General features: G+C 39.6%; 2 protein-coding genes and 1 pseudogene across 5 annotated transcripts; 2 read left to right on the top strand and 1 right to left on the bottom strand.

Moving 5' to 3' along the window:
• Window positions 1–644: 644 nt before the first annotated feature.
• Window positions 645–7,931, top strand: Gbeta76C (guanine nucleotide-binding protein subunit beta-2). Of its 3 annotated transcripts, XM_090101868.1 has the most exons (10): window positions 645–775; window positions 1,424–1,525; window positions 2,102–2,247; window positions 4,335–4,468; window positions 4,910–5,075; window positions 5,435–5,520; window positions 6,084–6,199; window positions 6,758–6,884; window positions 7,181–7,267; window positions 7,439–7,931. In XM_090101868.1, the coding sequence occupies exons 2-10, from the start codon at window positions 1,457–1,459 to the stop codon at window positions 7,543–7,545; spliced, it is 1,038 nt and encodes a 345-aa protein (XP_089957994.1). In that variant the 5' UTR covers window positions 645–775; window positions 1,424–1,456; the 3' UTR covers window positions 7,546–7,931. The 3 variants fall into 3 exon arrangements, with proteins under 3 accessions (XP_089957994.1, XP_089958155.1, XP_089958074.1); XM_090102029.1 differs by lacking the exon at window positions 1,424–1,525 and having other exon boundaries at window positions 679–775; XM_090101948.1 differs by lacking the exon at window positions 645–775 and having other exon boundaries at window positions 1,387–1,525.
• Window positions 7,932–9,918: 1,987 nt separating this feature from the next.
• On the top strand, window positions 9,919–11,187 carry LOC149910826 (lewis-type alpha-(1,3)-fucosyltransferase-like). Its single transcript, XM_090106767.1, has 2 exons — window positions 9,919–10,688; window positions 10,896–11,187. Exons 1-2 carry the CDS (start codon window positions 9,919–9,921, stop codon window positions 11,185–11,187), a joined length of 1,062 nt encoding a protein of 353 aa, XP_089962893.1.
• Window positions 11,188–11,201: 14 nt separating this feature from the next.
• Window positions 11,202–18,677, bottom strand: LOC149910825 (juvenile hormone esterase-like; annotated as a pseudogene). Its single transcript, XR_016458577.1, has 9 exons — window positions 18,482–18,677; window positions 16,772–17,056; window positions 15,506–15,700; window positions 15,226–15,422; window positions 13,729–13,897; window positions 13,046–13,218; window positions 12,746–12,893; window positions 12,494–12,620; window positions 11,202–12,099 (listed from the first exon to the last, which is right to left on the bottom strand). The product of XR_016458577.1 is annotated as a juvenile hormone esterase-like (transcript).
• Between the last annotated feature and the right edge of the window lie 3,233 nt (window positions 18,678–21,910).

Raw genomic sequence — 21,910 nt, 5'->3', positions numbered from 1 at the left:
ATTTATGGCACTCGCACTCGCCGGCCGCTGCCGCGGCACTAACTTGAATGACAATAAAAAAATTCTTTAAATATTCTGTTTTTTTTTTAATATTTTATCGACTCCCTATATTTTGTACGATCTGGTCAAACTATATTGGCCACATCATGAAATGCAACCATTTCACGAAATGATCAATCATTAATTCATGAAATAAGCAAGTCTACGATATGGCCATCGACATGGATACAACAATAGGAATGTCGGATATTGATATTACCTATATGAGTTGTTTCATAATTTATTCAAGTACATATCTATATGTATTGTTATTTAACTTTAATATGATCAATGTGTCTTCATTAATTAATACATCACACTCGTATAACACTTGTCAACTGCGGTCTTCGTCTTTTGATTCCCCTTTTGAATTTACTTTCCTTTGTCTAAATCCATTAGATACTTTTTATTTTAAGTGAGCTAAAGCCACCCCATCTATTAAGCACCGCTAAGTAACGTATTGTGTTTATGACAGAATCTCAAGCTAATAAAAATTGTGACGGGTTTGCACTCTGCTCTGAGTGTAAACTTGTAAACACGAGTTGTCATGTAATGGACAGGTAAACAAGCGCGAGGCGACGCTGTGTCGCACACCATGTACCTACCTCCTTGAGCCTTTGTCCCCACTGCTTATAAATTCACCCCTAACGTTAATCAATTCATTAGTTATCGGAGATCCTTTCAACAAGGTTTTCATTTTCGCCCTTAGTGGTTATTCTATTTCTTATCTTAATAGGTAAGTGTATAAAAATCAATTGCTTTTCACTTGTTTCACCAAAAGTCAAGAATAGCTGGACCGATTTGTTTAATCTATACTTATACTAATACTAATTATGTACTAATGTGGTACTAATCTATATACTCTATAGTCTATACTAATATCACAGCTAATATTATAAAGCTGAAGAGTTTGTTAGTTTGAACGCGCTAATCTCAGGAACTACTGGTCCGATTTGAAAAATTCTTTCGGTTTTAGATCATAGATGGCCTATTTATCGAGGAAGGATATAGGCTATAATTCATTACGCTAGGAGACCAATAGGAGCGGAGCTACGCGGGTGAAACCGCGAAGCGCAGCTAGCATGAAAAATTTGTATATTAGTTAAGGCCTAAGGGGTGGTTTAAACTTTAATGTAGCAACAAATATTTTCACAAGTAAAGGAAAAGGTTAAAAGAAAAAAAAATGAAATAAGTAAGTAGTGCTTTTTGACAAATTTAATGTTTTGAAAAATTGTTTGCATATAAGCTGTGAGACTGTTGCGTTTCATAGACTGCGTCTAGTCCACGGCGGTCAAAATCACGCAGCGTCGATATAAACGCAAGCACGAGTAGGGCTTCAGTAATGTAATTAGAGTAAGAGAATTAGGGCGAGCGTGGCCCACAGGCCCAGTGCGACACGCGCAGCCACCGCAGCACCATGCCCAAGGACGACGCGGAGACCACGGCGCTCAAGAAGGAGCTCAACGATCTCATCGCCAAGTGCAAGGTGAGCCCCTGGCGTCTGGCGCCCTGCGCCTCGTGCGCCCATCGCCCCAGCGAATAGTCCTAGCTGACCATCCCTGTCCTTCTTATAATTATTCCAGTGCTTTCGGCGTGTTTCATTTTACGCGAGTACCATATATTTAGAAATCAAAAACATTTAAAACGTGTCAAAAATGTATATACCTACTTCATTATTAAACTGATCTTCAATCTGTCACAAATTTTAATAAAAGCGTTTAAACAAAACCGGAATTGCTCCAAGAACGTAGACTTGTATAGTACAAAATTTTATTGAATTTATCGTAGGAATGCTTAATTTAATAGTAGGGACATAAGTTAATGAGATTTTTATTATAAGGCTCCTGCGAATTTAATTTAATTATAACATATTTTATAAACTCATATATTATCAACGTGCGAGTTACATAATGCAGTTCAATGTTTACGGCGTAATCCTCGAGGGACGGACGAGCCTCGTATGGTTTCTCGATAATTGGTTTACAATTGGTATTTCTGTTAACAGTTTAATAATTATTGCAATTTGTATATGTATCGAAACGGATTGGCTCTGTTCCCGCAGGCGGAGCAGGAGAAGGCTGCGGATGTGAAGCTAGCGGAGAAGTGCGGGGACATGGGCGACGTGCCCAAGATCCGCCTCGTGGTCAAGAAGACGCTCAAGGGTCACATCAACAAGGTCAACTCCGTGCACTACAGCGGCGACTCTAGGTGACTGTCTTCTAAAGCTACACCGTATATTTTGAGATCATAAGAAAAATAATTTAAAAAACGCAACTTTTTTTGACGTATATGTGTAGATAAGTTTCACCAGAATTTTAGATATAAAATAAGCATACAGTTTCCTTATACCTTAATTTATGCACGAAAGGTGTAACGACAACTCAGTAAAATTTATTTATTAACTGAATCTTTCTTAGGCGTCTAACGGTCTAGTATTATGAACCATCTATTTAAAATTAATTTGAAGTAATTGCTGCGCGAAGCAGTTTTTGTGGACATGAGTCTGGCGAGGAGAACGTGTGCCGCCGCGGCCGAATTTTTCACCGAGCCACGTTCACACTGGCTGATCTGCCTATTCGCATGTAACGTAACGGAACCAGTCTTGTACAGATTAAGGAAAAAATTGAAGTTTTTTGCAAATTTCTCGTAGGTTTTTTAACTTTATTGGATATTGTTTAGTTATACCTTTAGTTCAATGTTAGTTTAACGTAACCAATGTTAGAAAAAAGATTACAATGCATAAATAATGAAGTTATTTATAAATTAAAAAACCACTTTTTTGCACCAGTGTTGGACAGTGAAAAATCTAATGATGGACACCCAGTTTTGGACAACATCCAGTTATGAACACCCATTTATGGACTGTACCTAATGTCGTTTCTCCAGTAATTTACACTTGGAGAAGACTTATAGTTATCAATAGAATCTTGAAAATGATGATTGGAATACAATAAATCGGGGATGTATTTATAAAAAATAGTACTTATTAATTATTTTGCATACTTATAATATTTAAAACAGTCTAAATTTCCATTTTCTAGGCAAAAATTGGACAAATGCATCGTTAAATACGAGTTATGTCCGTTAAGAAACACCAATATGCCTTTTTTCTCAATAAGTCAGGGATGAAAAATATAACTAAAAAAAGTACTGCCAATCCATCCATTTTGGGACTTCTTCTTCTTCGTCATATCTCTCTAGGGGGGGTAGATGTTACTGTTTCCTGGCATTCCGCTACACTCGTGAAGTGAATCTCCAATCTGAATCCGCCAGCAGCCTTAATCTGATCGGTCCATCGATATGGATTCCAAATTGTAGCACGAGGCAAAAAGCTTTTTTTCAAACTGTTGTCAAGATGGTGTGGATGAAATTTAAGCGTGTGTGCTATATGGTGGTGGAATTAAGCAGCAGACAACGATCCAAACAGTTCATCAGAGAACTCTCTATGATAGATGCGTTACAATACGCATAAGTATGCGACTTCTCTACGCAGTGATAGAGAATGAAGCCGAGAACGAGTCGCACAGCACATTGACCCATTGTTCTAAAATATATTCTTCATGTTTAGATAGATATTATGTTGTTGGACCCATTAGTGTAATTTTAACAAAAAATATCAATGTCCATTATAGGAACCAAAGCAAATCCAGTCATGGACAATTGTTGTACAATATTGGAACCCTTTGTTTGAAATGGTCGTGATAGGTATATTATTAATCAGAAAGAAAAGACAATACAGAAAAGCGCATGTAATTAATACCTTTAAAAAAAGTTTATTTTCGACATATGTCCATAAATGGATATATCCATAGAATTAAATCCAGTTATGGACACTGGTGAATTTTATTTAAACTACATAACCTATCATGATACTAAATCGTGTAATATTTCATACACTTAACTACTATAAATAAAAGTAATATCAAAATTTGCTGACATTTATACAAAAATTCTTATAACCAAAATTGTGTCCTCACTTCCTTAAGGATTTTCTTAGTAAAAACGGATTTCTTCGAAACGAGTCGCAGCAACTAAACATAACGTTCTGCCATCTTCAAACATTTTGACCGAATAACATGAAATATCGTATTTTGATAGCTTATGAACCAAACTTTTATTTTAAGTATTGCCAAATTATATAACGTTAATTTTGGTCTTAATATTTAAATTTAATATTTATTTTGTCCATTACTGGATGCTTGTCCACGACTGGTGCCGTTACCTTACCTACTTACTGCTCCATCGCTCTACCTGAGCGCCGTCCGTAGACCGTAGCCTCACTGTATGCCCTGCAGGCACTGCGTGACGGGGTCGCTGGACGGCAAGCTGATCATCTGGGACACGTGGAGCGGCAACAAGGTGCAGGTCATCCCGCTCCGCTCCGCCTGGGTCATGAGCGTCGCCTTCGCGCCCTCGGGCAATTTTGTCGGTACGATGCGCATACTTGTACGGTTTACTTTTTCATTTAGTGAACTGATTGCTGGCATAAAACAACAAGGATAATTGTCACTGTTATTGCTTCTACTTATTCAATTATAATGAACGCGAGAACTCTGGCGTGTAATGCAGGTCTAAACAAATGTTCGATACCCAACAGCTGCAGTACCAGCGAGTTCCTTGGAGGCAATGATAAAAAGAAAAACAATATTTATAGCGTTAATTAGAGTGATTATAGTATAACAAGCTTCAAGAAGTTTGCATTATGATAATATGGTTATTAGTATCTATAAAATGAATTAAATAACATAAAAATTAAACGACTTCGTTAAATTTTTTCCGACTATCGTGGACGAGAATGCCCTAGTTGTTTGCCAAATTATTTCTTGCCGATCTTAATTCTGAAATATAACTATGTACTTGTGTGTCGCAGCGTGCGGCGGCATGGACAACATGTGCACAGTGTACGACGTGAACAACCGCGACGCGACGGGCTCCGCCAAGATGGTGCGCGAGCTGGCCGGCTACGAGGGCTTCCTCAGCTCCTGCCGCTTCCTCGACGACACGCACATCCTCACCGGCTCCGGCGACATGAAGATGTGAGTGTCTGCATGTTTGTTCGCGATGTACTAGAAAGTTTTTCATAAATAAACATGGTTATTTTTGGGAGGTTTTACTACGTATGTGTTAAGTTTTAGAACGCGAGCAAAGCCGCGGGCAGAAATCTGCCACTCCACTCAAATCGTTTAAGATTTTCAAATGTTTAATTTTGTTAATAATGATTCATTCATGATACATATTATTATTTAATAGTGAACATTAATATTTAATAGTGGTTAATTTAGTTGTAGATCATTTGGAAGAAACTTGAAATTTGAATTGTAAAATGGTTGAATAGTTGAACCGAGATAATGGATCAATTAACTTAGCTAAATGTGTTAACTAATCGTTTGTGTAGTTGCGTGTGGGACCTGGAGGTCGGCAAGAGGGAAGTGGACTTCAACGCGCACGCCGGTGACGTGGTCAGCATCTCCCTCGCGCCAGGTCCGTATTTGTGTCCTATTGCTTGAATAATATATTTAGTATAGTTAGTAGCTGGCTAGCTACGTGGCGATGTGGCTACATAATATGATGTTTTTCGAGACATGAAAATAGCAAACTAGTGCGCAATTATAGTTACCTACCTAAGTTTTATAAAATGTATTTTATGTCATAATTGTATTCAAAATAATTTAATACTAACCATTGCCCATTGAACATTGTACTTCCTAATGTAGACTGAGAAGACTGTAGGTTACTTGGTAATTGTCTCTTAATTCTTGTTTCCATCTCATTTTCACGTGATGTTCACTTTGGTTTCGGGCCATATTATCTGATGTGACGATGTGTGTAAATTCTTTCACAAAACAACTAGCTACCTACCTATGGTACCTAATGAACGGATTTGGATCAAAAATTTCAGTTACATAGGTTATAGTCAGAATAACACATAAGCTATATAAATAGTAGATAGATAGGCGCGGGTTCAAGTACCCTGTAATCTGTATACAGACTGTATGTACCTATAACCTGTATACATATGTACATATGTGACGCGTGGCCGGCAGACATGAAGACGTTCGTGACGGGCTCGGTGGACCGCACGTGTAAGCTGTGGGACGTGCGCGCCGAGAAGGAGAAGCAGACCTTCTTCGGCCACGACGCGGACGTCAACTGCGTCTGCGTGAGTACACGACCGCTGGACCCATATCAAAGAGTGTGTTTGTTTAAATGCACTCATCTGGAACTGCTGGACCTATGTATCGAGGAAGGCTATAAATCATCACCATAAGACCGGTAGGAGCGCAGCAATGCGGGTAAAACCGCAGGGTGCAGCTAGTCGTTACTTTTATTTACTGAGAGATTTATTTTTCTATTAAAAATAAAACGTTTTACGTGAGGGATATAATAAATAAAAATAACTTAAAGTCATCCATTATCCTTTATCGTAGCTCATAAGCATACATCCATTACCTATGCTTATGTCTGTTCCTCAGTCAAGGGAAAACCACTGAACGGATTCTGATGCAGGCAGTGAATAGTGATGGTTCGAAATGGCTCACATGCGTGTTTTCGAGAATCGTAAGGTTATTCAGTCAATTGTCATAATACCCTTAAGATTCTCGTAAACACGCTTTTTGTGTGCGTGAACCATTTCGAACGTTTGTATGAAGTTTCCCTACTGGTTGTATTTGTTTATTGTGTTATAACAATGGTATAGCTGTACCTGCATTTTTCGCAGTACCACCCGGGCGGGCAGGCGTTCGCGACGGCGTCGGAGGACAAGACGGCGCGGCTGTTCGACATCCGCAGCGACCAGCAGATCGGCCACTACACGCCGCCCGGCAACTCCGGCTTCACCAGCTGCGGTACAGTTGCCACGCGCAACGCTAACCTACTTCATTATTGACACTTTGCTGTCCTCTGTCTGTCTGTTCCCTATGTTTGCTTAGATCTTTCAAGCTATGAAACGGATTATAATGCGTTTTTTTTTAATAGAAAGCACTCCATCTCATCCATTCAAGAGGAAGTAAAAAGTTTAGGAATATATTTTTTTAACTTGGCAAAGCGGGTGGAAAGCTAGTAGGTAGCTTATAAAAACAACTACTATGAGAAACAAGGACGAAGTACTACCTGGTTCATTATTTGCGTGTTTCTGTACCAGGTCTGTCGTTCAGCGGCCGGTACCTGCTGGCCGGTTCCGACGACAACTCCATCCACTCCTGGGACACCCTCAAAGTTGCTCATACCGGTAACGTTCTAATACTGTAGTTTTCTAATTACGTAAAAGAGACATCCATTGGTGCCTATTTTAGTAACACAGCACGAACAATTTTCGTTCTACACATAATAATAAACTCAAACATTAATGTATTCTATGAGACTGTCCTAGAAGCGCAGCTAACACGAGTTGTGTTGACAGGAACGCTGAACGCCCACGAGAACCGCGTGACGTCCATCTCGTTGGCGCCCAACGGCATCGCGCTCGCCTCCTGCTCGTGGGACCAGAGCGTGCGCGTGTGGGGCTGAGCGCCCACGCCCACGCCCACGCCCACACACCACACCCTTGGTATACATATATAAACTGAGATAGAAGCGACATACACGTAAAAACACGTTCCGTTTGAAGTCAGCTAATCAGCTTGGTTGCGTTGCGTTGCAGTCCGTCACGCTTCATACATATACCGCTTCTACCTCACTTTATATATGTATTCTAAGCCCACACCTTATAATATAGGTCCTATAGTCATTACTCAACATTGGATGTCATTCTAGAACTTGTAATCTATATTTAAAATTTCCCTTTTTTTCTTATTATGTAGGAATTCGAATTCTAAATCATGTTAAAATCTTTATTTACTCTTCATAACTGTTAAGATTTACTTTAATCGCTGTTATTAAATTTTAAACGATTATCATTAGTTTTATTTTCATTTCAACTTATTTGTTCTTAAAAGGTAGAGAACCAGTATGTAACACTACCAGTGTTACAACTTACAAGTGGCCCACCCGCCCCTTTTTTTTACTCTGACATAAAAAACCTCCTTGATGCATTCCATTCCAAAATTGTCTCTTATCTCTAATCTGATGTATGAATATGAATATGAAATATATAGAAAATATGAGCGCAGCTTCATCCATTCAGGGTTCATCCCCTAGAATCCTGTTGAATTTATGCTTTCTTACCTACAACATAAGTGACTATCTCGAGAGAGCTAGAGATCAGTAAAAGAGCTAAAAGAGGAAACAAGGATAAAATATTTTGATTTGATGGTTCTCAAATATTAATTACTAACTGAAGGTTTTTTTTTGTTCAATCTCAAGATAATTAACTATCTAAATTATTCGAAAAAATATTTGTCCTACAAAATCTATGGTTTGATCAAAGAGTCCCCCTTTCCAATGTTTATCGATAACGAGGTCATCATAAATGATTACTAACCAGCTGATTTTTTTATTTTCACTTATTTAATACTTATATAATTCAACAGACATATTGTCCTACAAATTGCGTAATAAATATTTGGGAACCGTCAAATCAAAAATTTTTATCCTTGTTACCTCTGTAAGCTACCACAATCGAGAGTTTCGTACATGAAATTATTGGGCATCTCATCAAAATAAAGCTACTCACGAAAAATTAGATTGATAGTAATCACTTGCAAAAATGGGCGATGGTTCCCGGACTAGAATATTCTCTTCTATTTCGTCTTGATACAATATTTTATAATATTGTTATTATTTATTATTATAAATTATTATGTACTTTAAATAAAATAAATTATATGTTATAAATTATTTATCTTAAAATTCAAAACATAACAGTTTTAAATTATAAAAATGTAATATAAAATATCTTTGTTTCCGGACTGCAACGCTCTCGTTGCAGTCCGGTGGCAGAGGGGCAAACAGAGATCGATTGCTACATTATAAGATTCATTTCAAACAAACTTTTATCCCCTTTTTTATCTCCTTAGGGTAGAATTTATCAATTCTCAAAGTAACTTTATGCATGCAATGTGTCAGCCCGATCGGTTTAAAATTGACAAAGTTTCATACAAACTTTCATCCCCTATTATATTCCCTTAGTAAATAGGGGATGTATGTTTGTATGAAACTTTCCTTGAAAGAAAATCAACCTACACAGATTCTCTACGATGTTTTGTAAAGAAGCGACCATAAAGTTGCTTGTACAATTATATTAAAACTATCTGTGTAGGAAGCTAATGCAAGTTTTTATAATTGGGATTTGGGACACCCTTTTAATGTTTGACTTCATTTTATTTTTATAATTATTGTAAATACAACAATATATATTTTATGCACGTTTCAAATATCCACTTATGACTTTTCATTTTTCAAACGCTAAACTGAATGTATATAATTTTTGGTATTGGACCCCTCTTTTTTAACTTTCTTTTATTTTTCATTTAACTAGGTCATCTGTTAAATGAGTTAGGTTTTTGTACTATACGTCAGTCAATCAGTGGAAAGACATTGCGTTTATATACCTATATATTTAATATAATTATAACATAGATATAACAATTTATGGTCCAAGTAAACACTATTATGACGAATTTTGTTTGTAAACATTGCGCAATGGGATGGGAACAATAGAAGTCGAGATATTCAACAGCAAATATCTCCGTGTGTGCGCGAATACATTCCCTCAGTCCGACAGTCGATTCGGCGATGCTGAAACTTAACACTGTTGCAGTCTTTTTGAAATATTCCACTAAAAAATCTTACTGTACAGTAACGATCTTGTTGCTGTTTGTTATTTACTACGGGATCAATATAAACAATATCAAAAATGAATATCGGCTCAATATATTATATGGTGAGGAGATTATTACGACTACAGATACAGTAAAAAAAGAACCCGACGAATTTACTGATATGCGTTACATATTGTTGTGGAGTGATCCCGAACACTGTCCCTTTAATTATTTAGGGGAGGGGCGAGCGACGTTTAAGGAACGAAATTGTTCGTGGACGAACTGTTACGTAACCAGCGATAGGAATCACTTGGGAGACTACACCGAGTTCGAAGCGGTGGCCTTCAACGGCCCCGACCTGCCGGACCTGCGCAGCAGGAACGACTTGCCCAAGCGACGCTCGCCGCGACAAAAGTACGTGTACGTAAATATCGAGTCGGCGGCTAATTATCCCATTTGTACGAAATCGTGGGATTTCTATTTCAATTGGACGTGGACCTATCGCTTGGATTCAGATCTCGTTTGGAAGTATTTCGTCATCAGGAACTCGAGCGATCACGTGATCGGCCCGAGTGCATCCGTCGCATGGACGCGAGAGGCCGACACGGAGGACATCGACGAAGCCTTGAAAGAGAAGTTGAAAAGTAAGAAAAAAGCAGCCGCATGGTTCGTTTCCAACTGCGACACTCAAAGCCTGAGAGAGGATGTGGTTAAGCAGATTCGGGAATATACGCGAGCGTTTAATTTAGTCGTAGATATATATGGAGAGTGTGGCGAATTGTCGTGCCCGAAACCGACTATGAGGGAATGCTTAAAAATTCTAGAAAAAAATTACTACTTTTACTTTGCGTTTGAAAATTCATTGAGTGACGATTACGTCACTGAAAAAGTTTTACACGCTCTTAACCACAACACTGTGCCTGTAGTGTACGGAGGAGCAGACTATAAAAGGTTAGTTACACCGTACACGTGCTCAATATTTATTGAATTAGTTTAATTGTTGAGAATAAAAAAAAACATTATATCAATTCCTTCTTTAAATAATGATCGTACACATAGCTATAGGTACTTATCAAATACATAATTATTTTCTATGTTATTTAGCCCGTGACTATGGCAACTACAGATCACGTTTAGAATCCTTGTCGCTTCTTATAGATTCTTGCCGCCCGGGTCGTACTTGGACGCTCGGGAGCTGGGCCCGCGAAGGCTGGTGGAGATCATGCATAACGTGATCCGCAGCCCCGACGCTTACCACAGCTTCTTCCGCTGGAAGCAGCTGTATCGCTTCGAGCAGAGCGACGCCCGCGCGGCCACCGACGTGCGCTGCGAGCTGTGCGCCGCGCTCAACGGGGCGGGCGAGCGGAGGCACGGCGCCTACTCGCGCTTCCAGCAGTGGTGGACGCCGCACACTTCGTGTAGAAACGTGTTCGTTGTCAAGATCCATTGAAATAAAACCTCAGATTTAACTCAACGATTTACTTATTTAAACTTATATCATAAGTAACAACTTATCTATAATATTACATTCATATAATAAAATCGTAGGAAGCGAACAATATAGTATTTAGAATTTTCGTCTGTTTGCCTATATGTTCGGGCTAAACTCAAAAAGTACTGCATGGATTTACTTCATATTTGGTACAGAGTTTTATCCAATAAATCTCACGGGAACGGGAACTATTCGGGGTTTTCTTTGACTACGTGGATGAAGCTGCAGGCGGAAAGTAACATATAAAGCATCATAATATTACCAAATATACTTCAGAAAATAAAATACATATTTATTTGTCATCGTAAAATTGTAAGCAATGCAGTTTTCTGCTTAAAATCCCTGAGTAAAAAAACATTCATGTCAGTTGAAATAAAAGTTGTACATATTTTTATTTGACCCTTCGAATAGCTATAATATGTATATAATATAAAAATAATAAAGGAGCATTTTTCGGTTCATGATAACTCATAAGTCACCGATCACCATACTTGAACCTTTGTTATATTATTTGAAAGCGATAATTTCAGGAACTGCGGATCCGATTTAAAGTGTTAAATAACCCATTTATCGAGGAAGACTATAGGCTATAATATCATCACGCTAAGACAAATGGGAGCTGATAAATGCGGGTAAAATCGCAGGGCACAGCCATTTATATTATAGAAGTACAGCGGCTACAAGTCGTCGCGAGGCGCGTGCGCGGGCTCGTGGCGCTGGAAGGTGTGCCACAGCGGCAGGCTGCCCCACAGGCGCGCGCGCTCTGCCAGTCCGTCGCGCACGGCGGGCCGCGCGGCGATGCGCAGGTACCGCAGCTCGCGGCCCGCCGCCGCCCACACGAACGGCAGCGGCGCCGGCCCGTTCGGATCCCTGCAACCGCATCGCCATTAGCTACACTCGGAACCTATTCACATTCTAACTTACGAGTTATTGAAGGTTCAAATTTCAAATTCCGCGCAAATTTCTATATATGTATATTGTATAAGCCTAAACAACAGGAATTTTGACTCCTATAATTCTCATTACTAATAGGTAGACAAACACTGAAAAAATAAGCCAGAAATTGAGGAGGGTTTAGGTTGAGAAACGAAACGTAACATTGTAATTTTAAAAAGTTTGATTATAATATAACATTTACTACAATAAAATACAACTGTGTCTTTTTCTGAAGCTGTGCCAATTTACATTAACATAATAATTATAAGCTTATAATTGAAAAGGATTCTTAAGCGTCCTGGATATAATTCCTGGCTGCTGTACATACCCGGAAGACGCAAAGTTAGTCCAGAGAGTGAGCATGAGTTCGGAAATCGCTTCGTCCTGCGCGGTAGCCGGTTTCGTCAGGAAATGTATCGGGAACAGGTGCATCAAGTCGTCGGCGTGGCACACACCTGCAATGTGTTATGTGATCACAGAGAAAACAAGTCTATCATTTACAACGTTACTATAATGTCTAGCTGGAGCTCGTACACCCGCACTCGTTCGCCGCTACTCTCGAAGTAGCGGCACGGCTTACCGTAGTCCCCGTGCGGGTCGCCGAAGATCTGCGAGAAACTGTTGGCGGCGCGGTGCGCCAGCTCGTACAGGAACACGCGCTCGCCCGCTACCACCGCGCGCTGCGCCGCCTCGCGCAGCGGGAACGCGAAGTACGCGTCGCTGTACATCTGTTTACAACGTATAAAATAGCCTGAAATCTTGCTGCTAAAACATATTTAACTTCGTTTGTACTGTATCTGCCCCTTTCGAAGCCTTCGAACCACCTCAATCATCAATCGAAAGGGGTTGTCAGCAGATAATAAAGAAAAGCGATAGTGACCTCGAGGATGCCCGCCTTGGTGCCGCGCTCATCGCCGGCGGGCAGGTAGCGCTCGCGCAGGCGGCGCGTGATGAGCGGCGCGAGCGGCGAGCTCTCGTAGTACAGGCTAAGCGGCCCGATGCGATCGAACCCGCTCACGAACTGCTCGTACAAGCTGCGGTTCGACGTTATCCCTGAACATTTTGTGTCTTAACATTTCTTGTGCACAAACTGTAAAAATTCACGTACCTAAACGGATGTCATGTCTGCATTACCATTTATAAACAATTACCATTACCAGTTTTTTTTGTTAGAAACTAAGTAATTTAAACTTTATTTTTCATTGGTCAATGGTCAAAACAAAAGACCACTCATATCCTGGTTATCTCGCCGACACAATCTCACTAGTAGTAACACTGTGATGACTGATGAGTGAGAGAGGTGGAAATAAACAAAAAGACGTGTGGCACTCGGGGACTGCCGCGGTAAAGCTATTGCATGCTAATTGCTATGCCTTCAAGCCACACCTCCGTGCCCGTCGGAGTGGGGAGCGTGAGGTTTTTTCGTTACGGAATTTCTGGATTCGGTCCCCGCGCTCAAGGCCCGCGATAGAAGCTATGCAATAGCTTAATAATAATAGACACTAAATTAGCAAACGATTGTTTAAACTAGTTTCGCGCAGAATTTCAGTGAACAGCACTCACAAACACTTTTCAAGCATCCCTCGTCGGTGTTGATGCCGGTGAGCCAGGGCACACGCGAGGCGGCGCGGGGCGCGCGGGGTGCCCGCCGCAGGAACGCGCCCTCCCCCTCCTTCCCTTTCTCGCCCTCCACCACCGCCTTGAATGGCGTCATCGGTTCGTAGTCCCATTCCTGATGGCAAATTGGGCACTTTTTGTAAAAAAGGAAGAAAAATGCCATGATCATCATAAAGGACAGTCCAATTTTGATACCTAATAAAATAAATACGATATCTAGTAGTAATAAAAATCTACTACATATATAAAAATAATTTGGAAAATCCAAAAGTGCACGCCTCATAATTTTTTTTTAATAAATATTTATTAATTATTATTTTTGTTTATTTAATAACAATTAAACCACATCGAATCAGACCCTGAAAAATGAAAGGGTTCTATTCCTGAGCATACTCAAGCGTAAGAGAAAAAAAAGACTCGATTAGTAAAGTATTTCGGTCGCTATCGTGTTAACAAGAAAAAGGATCCGCACATACAGACACACGGACGTCCAAGACAGAACTTTTTTAAACTGTTTTATAACTAGTTTAAATAACAAAAATGACATCAAAAATATCATGAACGTTAAAAATAGTGTTTTTTCTTAATATGTGTGTGTATGTATTATCTTACAAGTGCAATGTATGATACATAAAGACATTTTAAGTTTGAAAAATCAGATGTTTTGCGCGAAGTGACAGTAGTACCCACCTCAACGCTTCGCTTATGAGGCGTGCAATAAGTCGGATTTTCCTTCCTGACGCTATAACTCCAGAACTCACGAACCGATTTCCACGGTTTTGCATTCGTTGGAAAGGTCTCGGGCTCCGTGAGTTTTATAGCAAATAAAAGGTGTCTCTGGTGGCGAAACGGAGCTTGCCCGGTTTGCTAGTCATACATAAAATTTATTATTTATTCTATCTACATTTATGAAATTTAAAAATGGAGTTCACGGTTCATTTGTACGCTCAAGTTCGAGTCTTAATATATCTATTGGGCGAAGATAATAATTTATTACGTTTTAAAATTATATCTAGATACCTACATTTTGATTACACTATCTAAATTCTAATCCTTTATTTTCTTTGAATAACAACCCATCGCAAATTGCGACCATTTGAATGTACATTTTACGTAGGTGCATAAAATATAACCTCTCAGACTACACAGAATATAGACGAACTCACTATTAATGGTGTATTATCGTCATTAGTTAGCATTTTAGCTCCCCCACTAGATACCATGAACGTCTGTGGTTTTCATACAGATCGCGGTACTTGCGTTGTCTACTTAATATTATACATGTCTGTGATGAACGCCGATCTTCTGGTCCAATTCGTGTCGATTCAACAATTATTATTATTAAAAACCTTAAAGATACCTAGTCCTGCATTATTTTACAATTAAACATATCACAAAAGGGGTCAACCTCAACCCATAATATCGACGAGAGGGTGTACTCACGTAGAAGGAGAACTCGGTGGCGATGATGTCGTAGCTGTCTCTGGTGCGCAGACAGTCGAGCATGCGGCGCGAGGGCGCCTGCGGGCAGTGCAGCAGGCGCGCCAGCCGCCACGCCTGCCGCAGCGCCTCGCCCGGCGCCGCCTCCGCCCACGGCACCAGCGCCGTGCCCGACTGCGAGATCGCCTTGTGGAACAGGCCTGCAACGACACGTCGCGTCGACCGTCAACGGACCGTCTACTGCGCTGCAGTTCTACCGCGGCACACCCACACAGGGACCTACCGGCGCTGGTCTCGGACAGCATGTGCAGGTGCACGCTGGCGCCGCCCGCGCTCTCGCCGAACAGTGTGACGGATGAGTTGTCGCCGCCGAAGCTATGGATGGTCTTCTGGATGAAACGCAGCGCTTCTTGCTGGTCCTTGAGCCCGTTGTTGCCGGGACACGCTTCGTCCTGCGTCGACAGGAAGCCGAGCGGGCCTGCCCAGTGAATATTTCATGTTTTGTTATTAATACATATGTTCGCAATCAATCGCAATCACACGCGTCGTAATTGTAAATCTAACTTAAAATTATTATTTTGTATGTATTAAACATAAATTATACTTTAAAGCTTTTAAAGTATTTCAAGCATATTTAGCTACGAGCGAGTCCCTACAGGCTAATGCTAAAACTTTGCATCAAATCCGTTGGTTGCATATGAGCCATAAATCAGAATATTATACATATAAACCATAAACATTACAATAGTGTATGTAAAATATATTCCAAATGATAATTAATTAGTACAATACAATAGTCATTATTAATTGTGTAGCTCTGTGGTGTAGCTATTGGTAACACTAGCAATAAAGCTCGAAACGATTTAGCCATTTAGGACTGTTTTATATCACAAGTCATTTGTGTACTTCGCTAGCGAGAGGTCGACGGCCGAACAAAAAATATTTTTATATTTATTGAGAGTCTATTAATACTAAGATTAATATCTATGTCCACAATTCCAAAATAAGACAATTTTAAGGCTCCGAACCTCAAAAGGAAAAAACGGAACCCTTTGATCACTTTGTTGTCCGTCTGTCTGTCTGTCAACACCCTATCTCTCAGGAACGTGGAGGTATCAAGCTGAAATTTATATCGAATACTCCTCTACAGTCTACAGTTCCTTGGTGCTATGAAAAAATCAAACGTATAAGTATAAGCCAACGCAATCAAAAGATATATCAGCCGTAAATACTGTAATTTTTGGCAAATTGTGACATTCGCAAGGAACTCAAAACCTACATGGTAGTTCCCGTGTACAGTCTTGAAATTTGGTACAAAGCAATGTCTTATAAGTCATAGCACATGTATTAAATTGATATTCACATCAAAAACTCAGGTCTATATTACCTTTAAGCTGTAAAAACTTTTATCTCAATGCATTTAGAAGATATAATAATAAGCCGTATTTCGCTTTGGCATACCTAGTAAAAATATGGCTATGGTATGACGGCGCCAAATAAAACAGCACCTACCCTGGCAAGTTAAAAGACAAGAAATGAGGCAGAATACCGAGCCTGTAGTTGAGAGTGACGAGCAGCACGTCGCGGTCGAGCAGGTACTCGGGGCCATACATAGCGGTTGAGGCGTCGCCGCACATCCAGCCGCCGCCGTGCAGCCACACCAGCACGGGCAGCGGGCCCGCCGGCCCGAGCGGCGCGTACACGTTGAGGTACAGGCAGTCCTCCTGGCCGCGCACGCTTCGCTCGCGCGTGTACGGGTTGCGCTGCACACAGCCGGCGCTGCGCCGCTCGCGTCCCGCACGCGCTCGCCCCACGCGGCAGCCGCTACCGGCGCCTGACACATTTCAAATATACACTTCATGTACTTCATTCATGTGAAAGTATGAGGTACTTAAATATTAAGGGTTGAACCCGTTCTGGGGACAAAAAGTTGCAATAACCCTTCGCAAATATGCTATGCAGTTATATTACTTACGTCACACGTCAGCAACAACCGAGTCTAGGTAAGGGAAACGTGAGAAGGACAAAAGGTTTACTGAGAAAACCCCTGAGGAGGACAATCAAAGTATTAGCACAATAATTAATATATGTTTCTACTATCAATTATGGCGTTGTTTATACAATATACCCTTATAAGGTACACAATATTGCGTACCTACAAGTAAATATACACATTGATTATAATTTTTCGATAATACTGATGTTAGATGTAATTACATTTTACCTACTAGATATCAGATATTTGGATGCCGACAGTTCAGATTTAATATTAATTCAACATGTCCACTATACCCTACATTCGATTATTTATTAATGATACATACTAATTACTATCAATCAAGTGATTCGATCATTTGCGTCCGTAAACATATAAACAAGTGGAACAGACGCAGTTCACTTCCACGTGTCTCGTTCATCTTGCAAAGCAATTATAATTCTATTATGATAATTATATTATAGTACCTACTTTTAAGTGCTTTCGATTCTCCTTACTCGCGCTTCTCATAATATAGTCTGCAGTGATTACAACAATAATTTGCATATCGAATATATTATATCTGCGTAGCACATAGAGATCGTAGCATGTGGTAGCAACTAGCAACACTAGCAACTAGCATCACGTATCAATTACATTTTAATTTTATTTTGAGATTAGGAAATGGATTGTTCTAAGGTAGGCATATATAATTCACAAGTTAGTCAAATAAAATTAGGTACAAGATATTCTATTTCACGAAGTCCGTGCTTGTATTGCGATTTGCTAGCCCTGGATAATAAATTATAATAAATATTTTATGACGTATCATAGCCGTTGTTATTTATAATTGGTTTATAACTACGAAAACGAAACTATACAATGTTTATGATTTTGTCGAGAGGTTTTATTTATTACTAGGTACTGTGCTAGGTACCTATAATGCATTTCGTTTCCATCAAATATGCGTCCCAGCCGGGACAATTATACTCGAACAAGCATTGAAGAATCAAGAATCGCTCATCCATAAGCTAGTGCAATCAATCAAGAAAAGGACGAAAAAATAGAAAGCGGTCTATGTTAATATTGTAACACATTTTATAAATAATACGCACTATGATAAAAATAAAATTATCACTCTGTTATAAATCTGTAATAAATCTAGTGCAATAACTCACTTAATAACTCGAAGGAATATCATAAAAAATTTAAAAGTTAAAATAAATGTAAAGTAAATGAATCTCCAGGGTCGCGGCAGGATGATCGAACATCGGTAGAGCATACCTTGAAGCGCAGCTCTCCCACGGGAGGCTGGGCGTAGGGCACGGCGGTGAAGGCGGCGATGCGGCGGCCGCGGCGCGAGCGCATGTGGAAGCCCCGCAGCGCGCCCAGCGGCGTGCGCACCTCGGGTCGCGCGCCCGCATCGCCGCTCTCCGCCAACGCTAGGAGAAGCGACACGCTGACCAGAAACCACTTCATATTTTCGACTCGCCGACTCTATCGCTCGCGCTTATAAAAAATGACGCGAGCGCCGTGATGCACTTGGCTGATACGATCAAATAGAACCTAAGTAGGTACCTATTCGCATCGACAAAATTTTCCGCGCTTCGATTAAACCTCTGCCTGTAAGGCAAAAACGGCTCTAGGATTACGTGACTAATTATTCTGTGCTCTGGTTGTTCCTCGCGGCTTCTTGAGACTTCCGGGGTCTGTCCGCCGGCTGTTGTAGACGCCGAGCTCCATCCTTTACCCTTCGTTATTTGTTGGTCTAATAGGTCTTATTAACGAATATATAGATACGTATTCAAGACCTTTGATTTTATATTATTATACTATTTCATTTATATCAAGCACGCCATAGGTACGGCCTTTACGGTCTACGTTCCGTAAATTGTGATATTATCTTAATCAACGAAAAGGAAAATTAACTGACTGATTTTATGACCATCATATACCTAGCACAGAACAAAATACTAAGAATATAAACTTGAAAAGATACTCATTTGATGGTGATGCTGACGGTACAAGTATAATATAATATTATGTACATTAATTATCGATCGAAGTCGCGGACAGAAAATAAGCGTTTTCCTCTTTGGGAATCACCCTTTGGTGATATAAATATGTAAGAGGTTACATTTTTACAATTAGGTTAGTATAAGGTGATTACTAATTAAAGAATTATAAAATACTAGAGGTCCGCCCCGGCTTCACCCGTGGTACATATTTCGCAATAAAAGGTAGCCTATGTCCTTTCTCGGGTATCAAAATATTTCCATACCAAATTTCATGCAAATTGTTTCAGTAGTTTAGGCGTGATTGAGTAACAGACAGACAGACAGAGTTACTTTTGCATTTATAATATTAATATTATAAATGCGAAAGTAACTGTTTGATTGCCCGTGGGGTGGAGGCTTAAACGATAAATACTTTGCCACATAAAACCGAAAGAGTAGAAGAAATCCGATTGCTCAGGCTGGGTCACGAGTATAAAAAATCTTGAACTAAAAATATTGAAATATGCAGTAAAGTCAGCTTACTAAACTCTTGCCCCGGCTAAATAAATGGCTTCGAACAATTTGACAAAAGTTAAAAATATATATATAGCCTTTGTATGTAATAAGTATGTAAGTAGCTTCTTTTTCTATAAAAATTGCAGAAAAAATTGGTCATTGTGTAGTGGACACAAAGTTACGGACACGGACAGGAAAAATTAAAAATGTTGCTATTTGGTTAGTTTGAACTATTTACATGGTGATTTCTAATCTCTTTATGAAGTTTCTTGCGGCAATAACTTCATCTTGAATGAGTAACATAAACAAAACGGTTCTGGGAATTCCTCTTCTTACTAATTCAACTTTGTCAGCATATTTTGTCTTTAACAAATGAGTGTCTACCATCCATGCACCATGCAGGGCTTCTCGAAGCTGTTCCAAGAACTTTCCTTGTATGCTCATTGAGTTGTTAGTTGTTTGTCTAGTTGGATAGCGTGATTTGCAGTTAGGGGGCGTCCATAAATTACGTGAGTTGTTTTAGGGGGGAGGGGGTCGAGTAAAATCTCATCTAACCTTACGTTGGGGAGAGGGGGGGTGTCGGCAAATATCACGCAATTTTTTTTAAATTGAAACAAAACAAATTATACTCTTTTGGTCCATTTATTCCAAATAACATGCTTAAGATTTTAATGTTACGGTTAAGATTTAAATATTCTATTGTTACCTTGTTATAACACTTTATAACTTTCAGCAATATTAATTATCTACTATTTTTAACTAGTCGTAAACAAAAGCACGAAGCATTTTTTTTCTTTTTACATTGACAAATAAACATAAGAAACATAAGAAACCCACATTTTGAAAAATCTCACGTGAGATGGGGGAGGAGGTTCAATAAAATCTCATGACATCTCACCAGAGGGGGTGGGAGGGTCAAAAAATGGACAAAAACACCTCACGTAATTTATGGACGCTCCCTTATGAGTGAATACGCTACTCTACCAAATGGGAATCCATTTGGTGGAGAAATTAGTTCTGAGTGGTTAAATTGATTGTGTAGATTTTTTTCTTTAATCTTTGTTTACCTATATGATAACGGGTGATGTGTGTAGTATATACTATTCTTATTACTATCAACTAAGTACATAGTTCAAGTATTTGTGTTTACTTGTATTTTAAATTGAACTAGTTATAAATAAAAAAATAAATAACAATGAATTGTCAAGATTGGCTTTACTTATATTAATAGTTTGAAACTAAGGTTTGAAAAGATACTTCGCCTAAATTGTTTAGATTATGTAAAAACTAAAAAGCAAGGTCAAATCATCGAGGCGATGTTGTCAAACGTCACGCCTCCGACCTTGAAGACACTGATATTTGCCATTGAAGTTTGCATCAATTCTGACATTATTTATATTATAGCGTTCAGAGTTTCTCGTGCTTAAGGCTTATTACACTACCCGATATGAAGGGCCCTGCATCTAGGGTGAGCGTGTTCCCTAGTTAGTGTGGCGCTTATTACACTTCTCTGCGAATTGGGCCCTAACTCAGTTTATACGCGAATGTCTAGAGAGATAAACGTATTGTTGCATTTTACATTATGCCGCCGTCAGTATCGAAACTTCAAAAAGTTGCTGTAGCAGTGGCAACCGTTGACGCAATAACAAATATTAAAAAAGAAGAGAAAGATCTGGGTGAAAGAGTATTTGCGGTTACGTGAAAAGCTTTCAAATATGCAAATACTAAGCGTGCTTGAACCGGGAGTTTTAATGAATTAATTAGAGTAGGTGCAGAACAAATTTGAACACTTGTTGAGTTTTAAAACAATTAAATAAACAATTGATTTAAACAATTTATTTATTTGTTAACATGGCGGTGTGATCACAAACATTTGGAACTTCCCTTTTAAGTTATATAAACCTGTAGTAGGGAAGTTTGGTGACACCTTACATACAAAAGCAGCCACTCCACGCACTAGTCGCGCGGCAACTGAGCTCCCTAACCGCCCTAAACGTTATTACATCACCCAATCTGCAGGGCGCTTAGGGAGCTATGCAGATCGGGCAGACCCGATCGCCCTAAATCGGGACACTAACTCCCTAAGTCTTATTACACCACTCTTAGTTAGGGTTAGGGTCCCTAAAAATTGGGTGGTCTAATAAGCCTTTAAATGACTAAATACTAAATAGGTACCAAGAGGGTCTAATTATATATTTAA

Source organism: Colias eurytheme, chromosome 1, assembly GCF_061535395.1.
Source record: "Colias eurytheme isolate Ceu_HAF_F1 chromosome 1, ilColEury1 Martin Lab GWU primary, whole genome shotgun sequence".
In the NCBI taxonomy this organism is placed as follows: domain Eukaryota; kingdom Metazoa; phylum Arthropoda; class Insecta; order Lepidoptera; family Pieridae; genus Colias; species Colias eurytheme.
The sequence above is the reverse complement of the archived record's forward strand: the minus strand, read 5'-3'. Positions and strand labels throughout refer to the sequence as shown.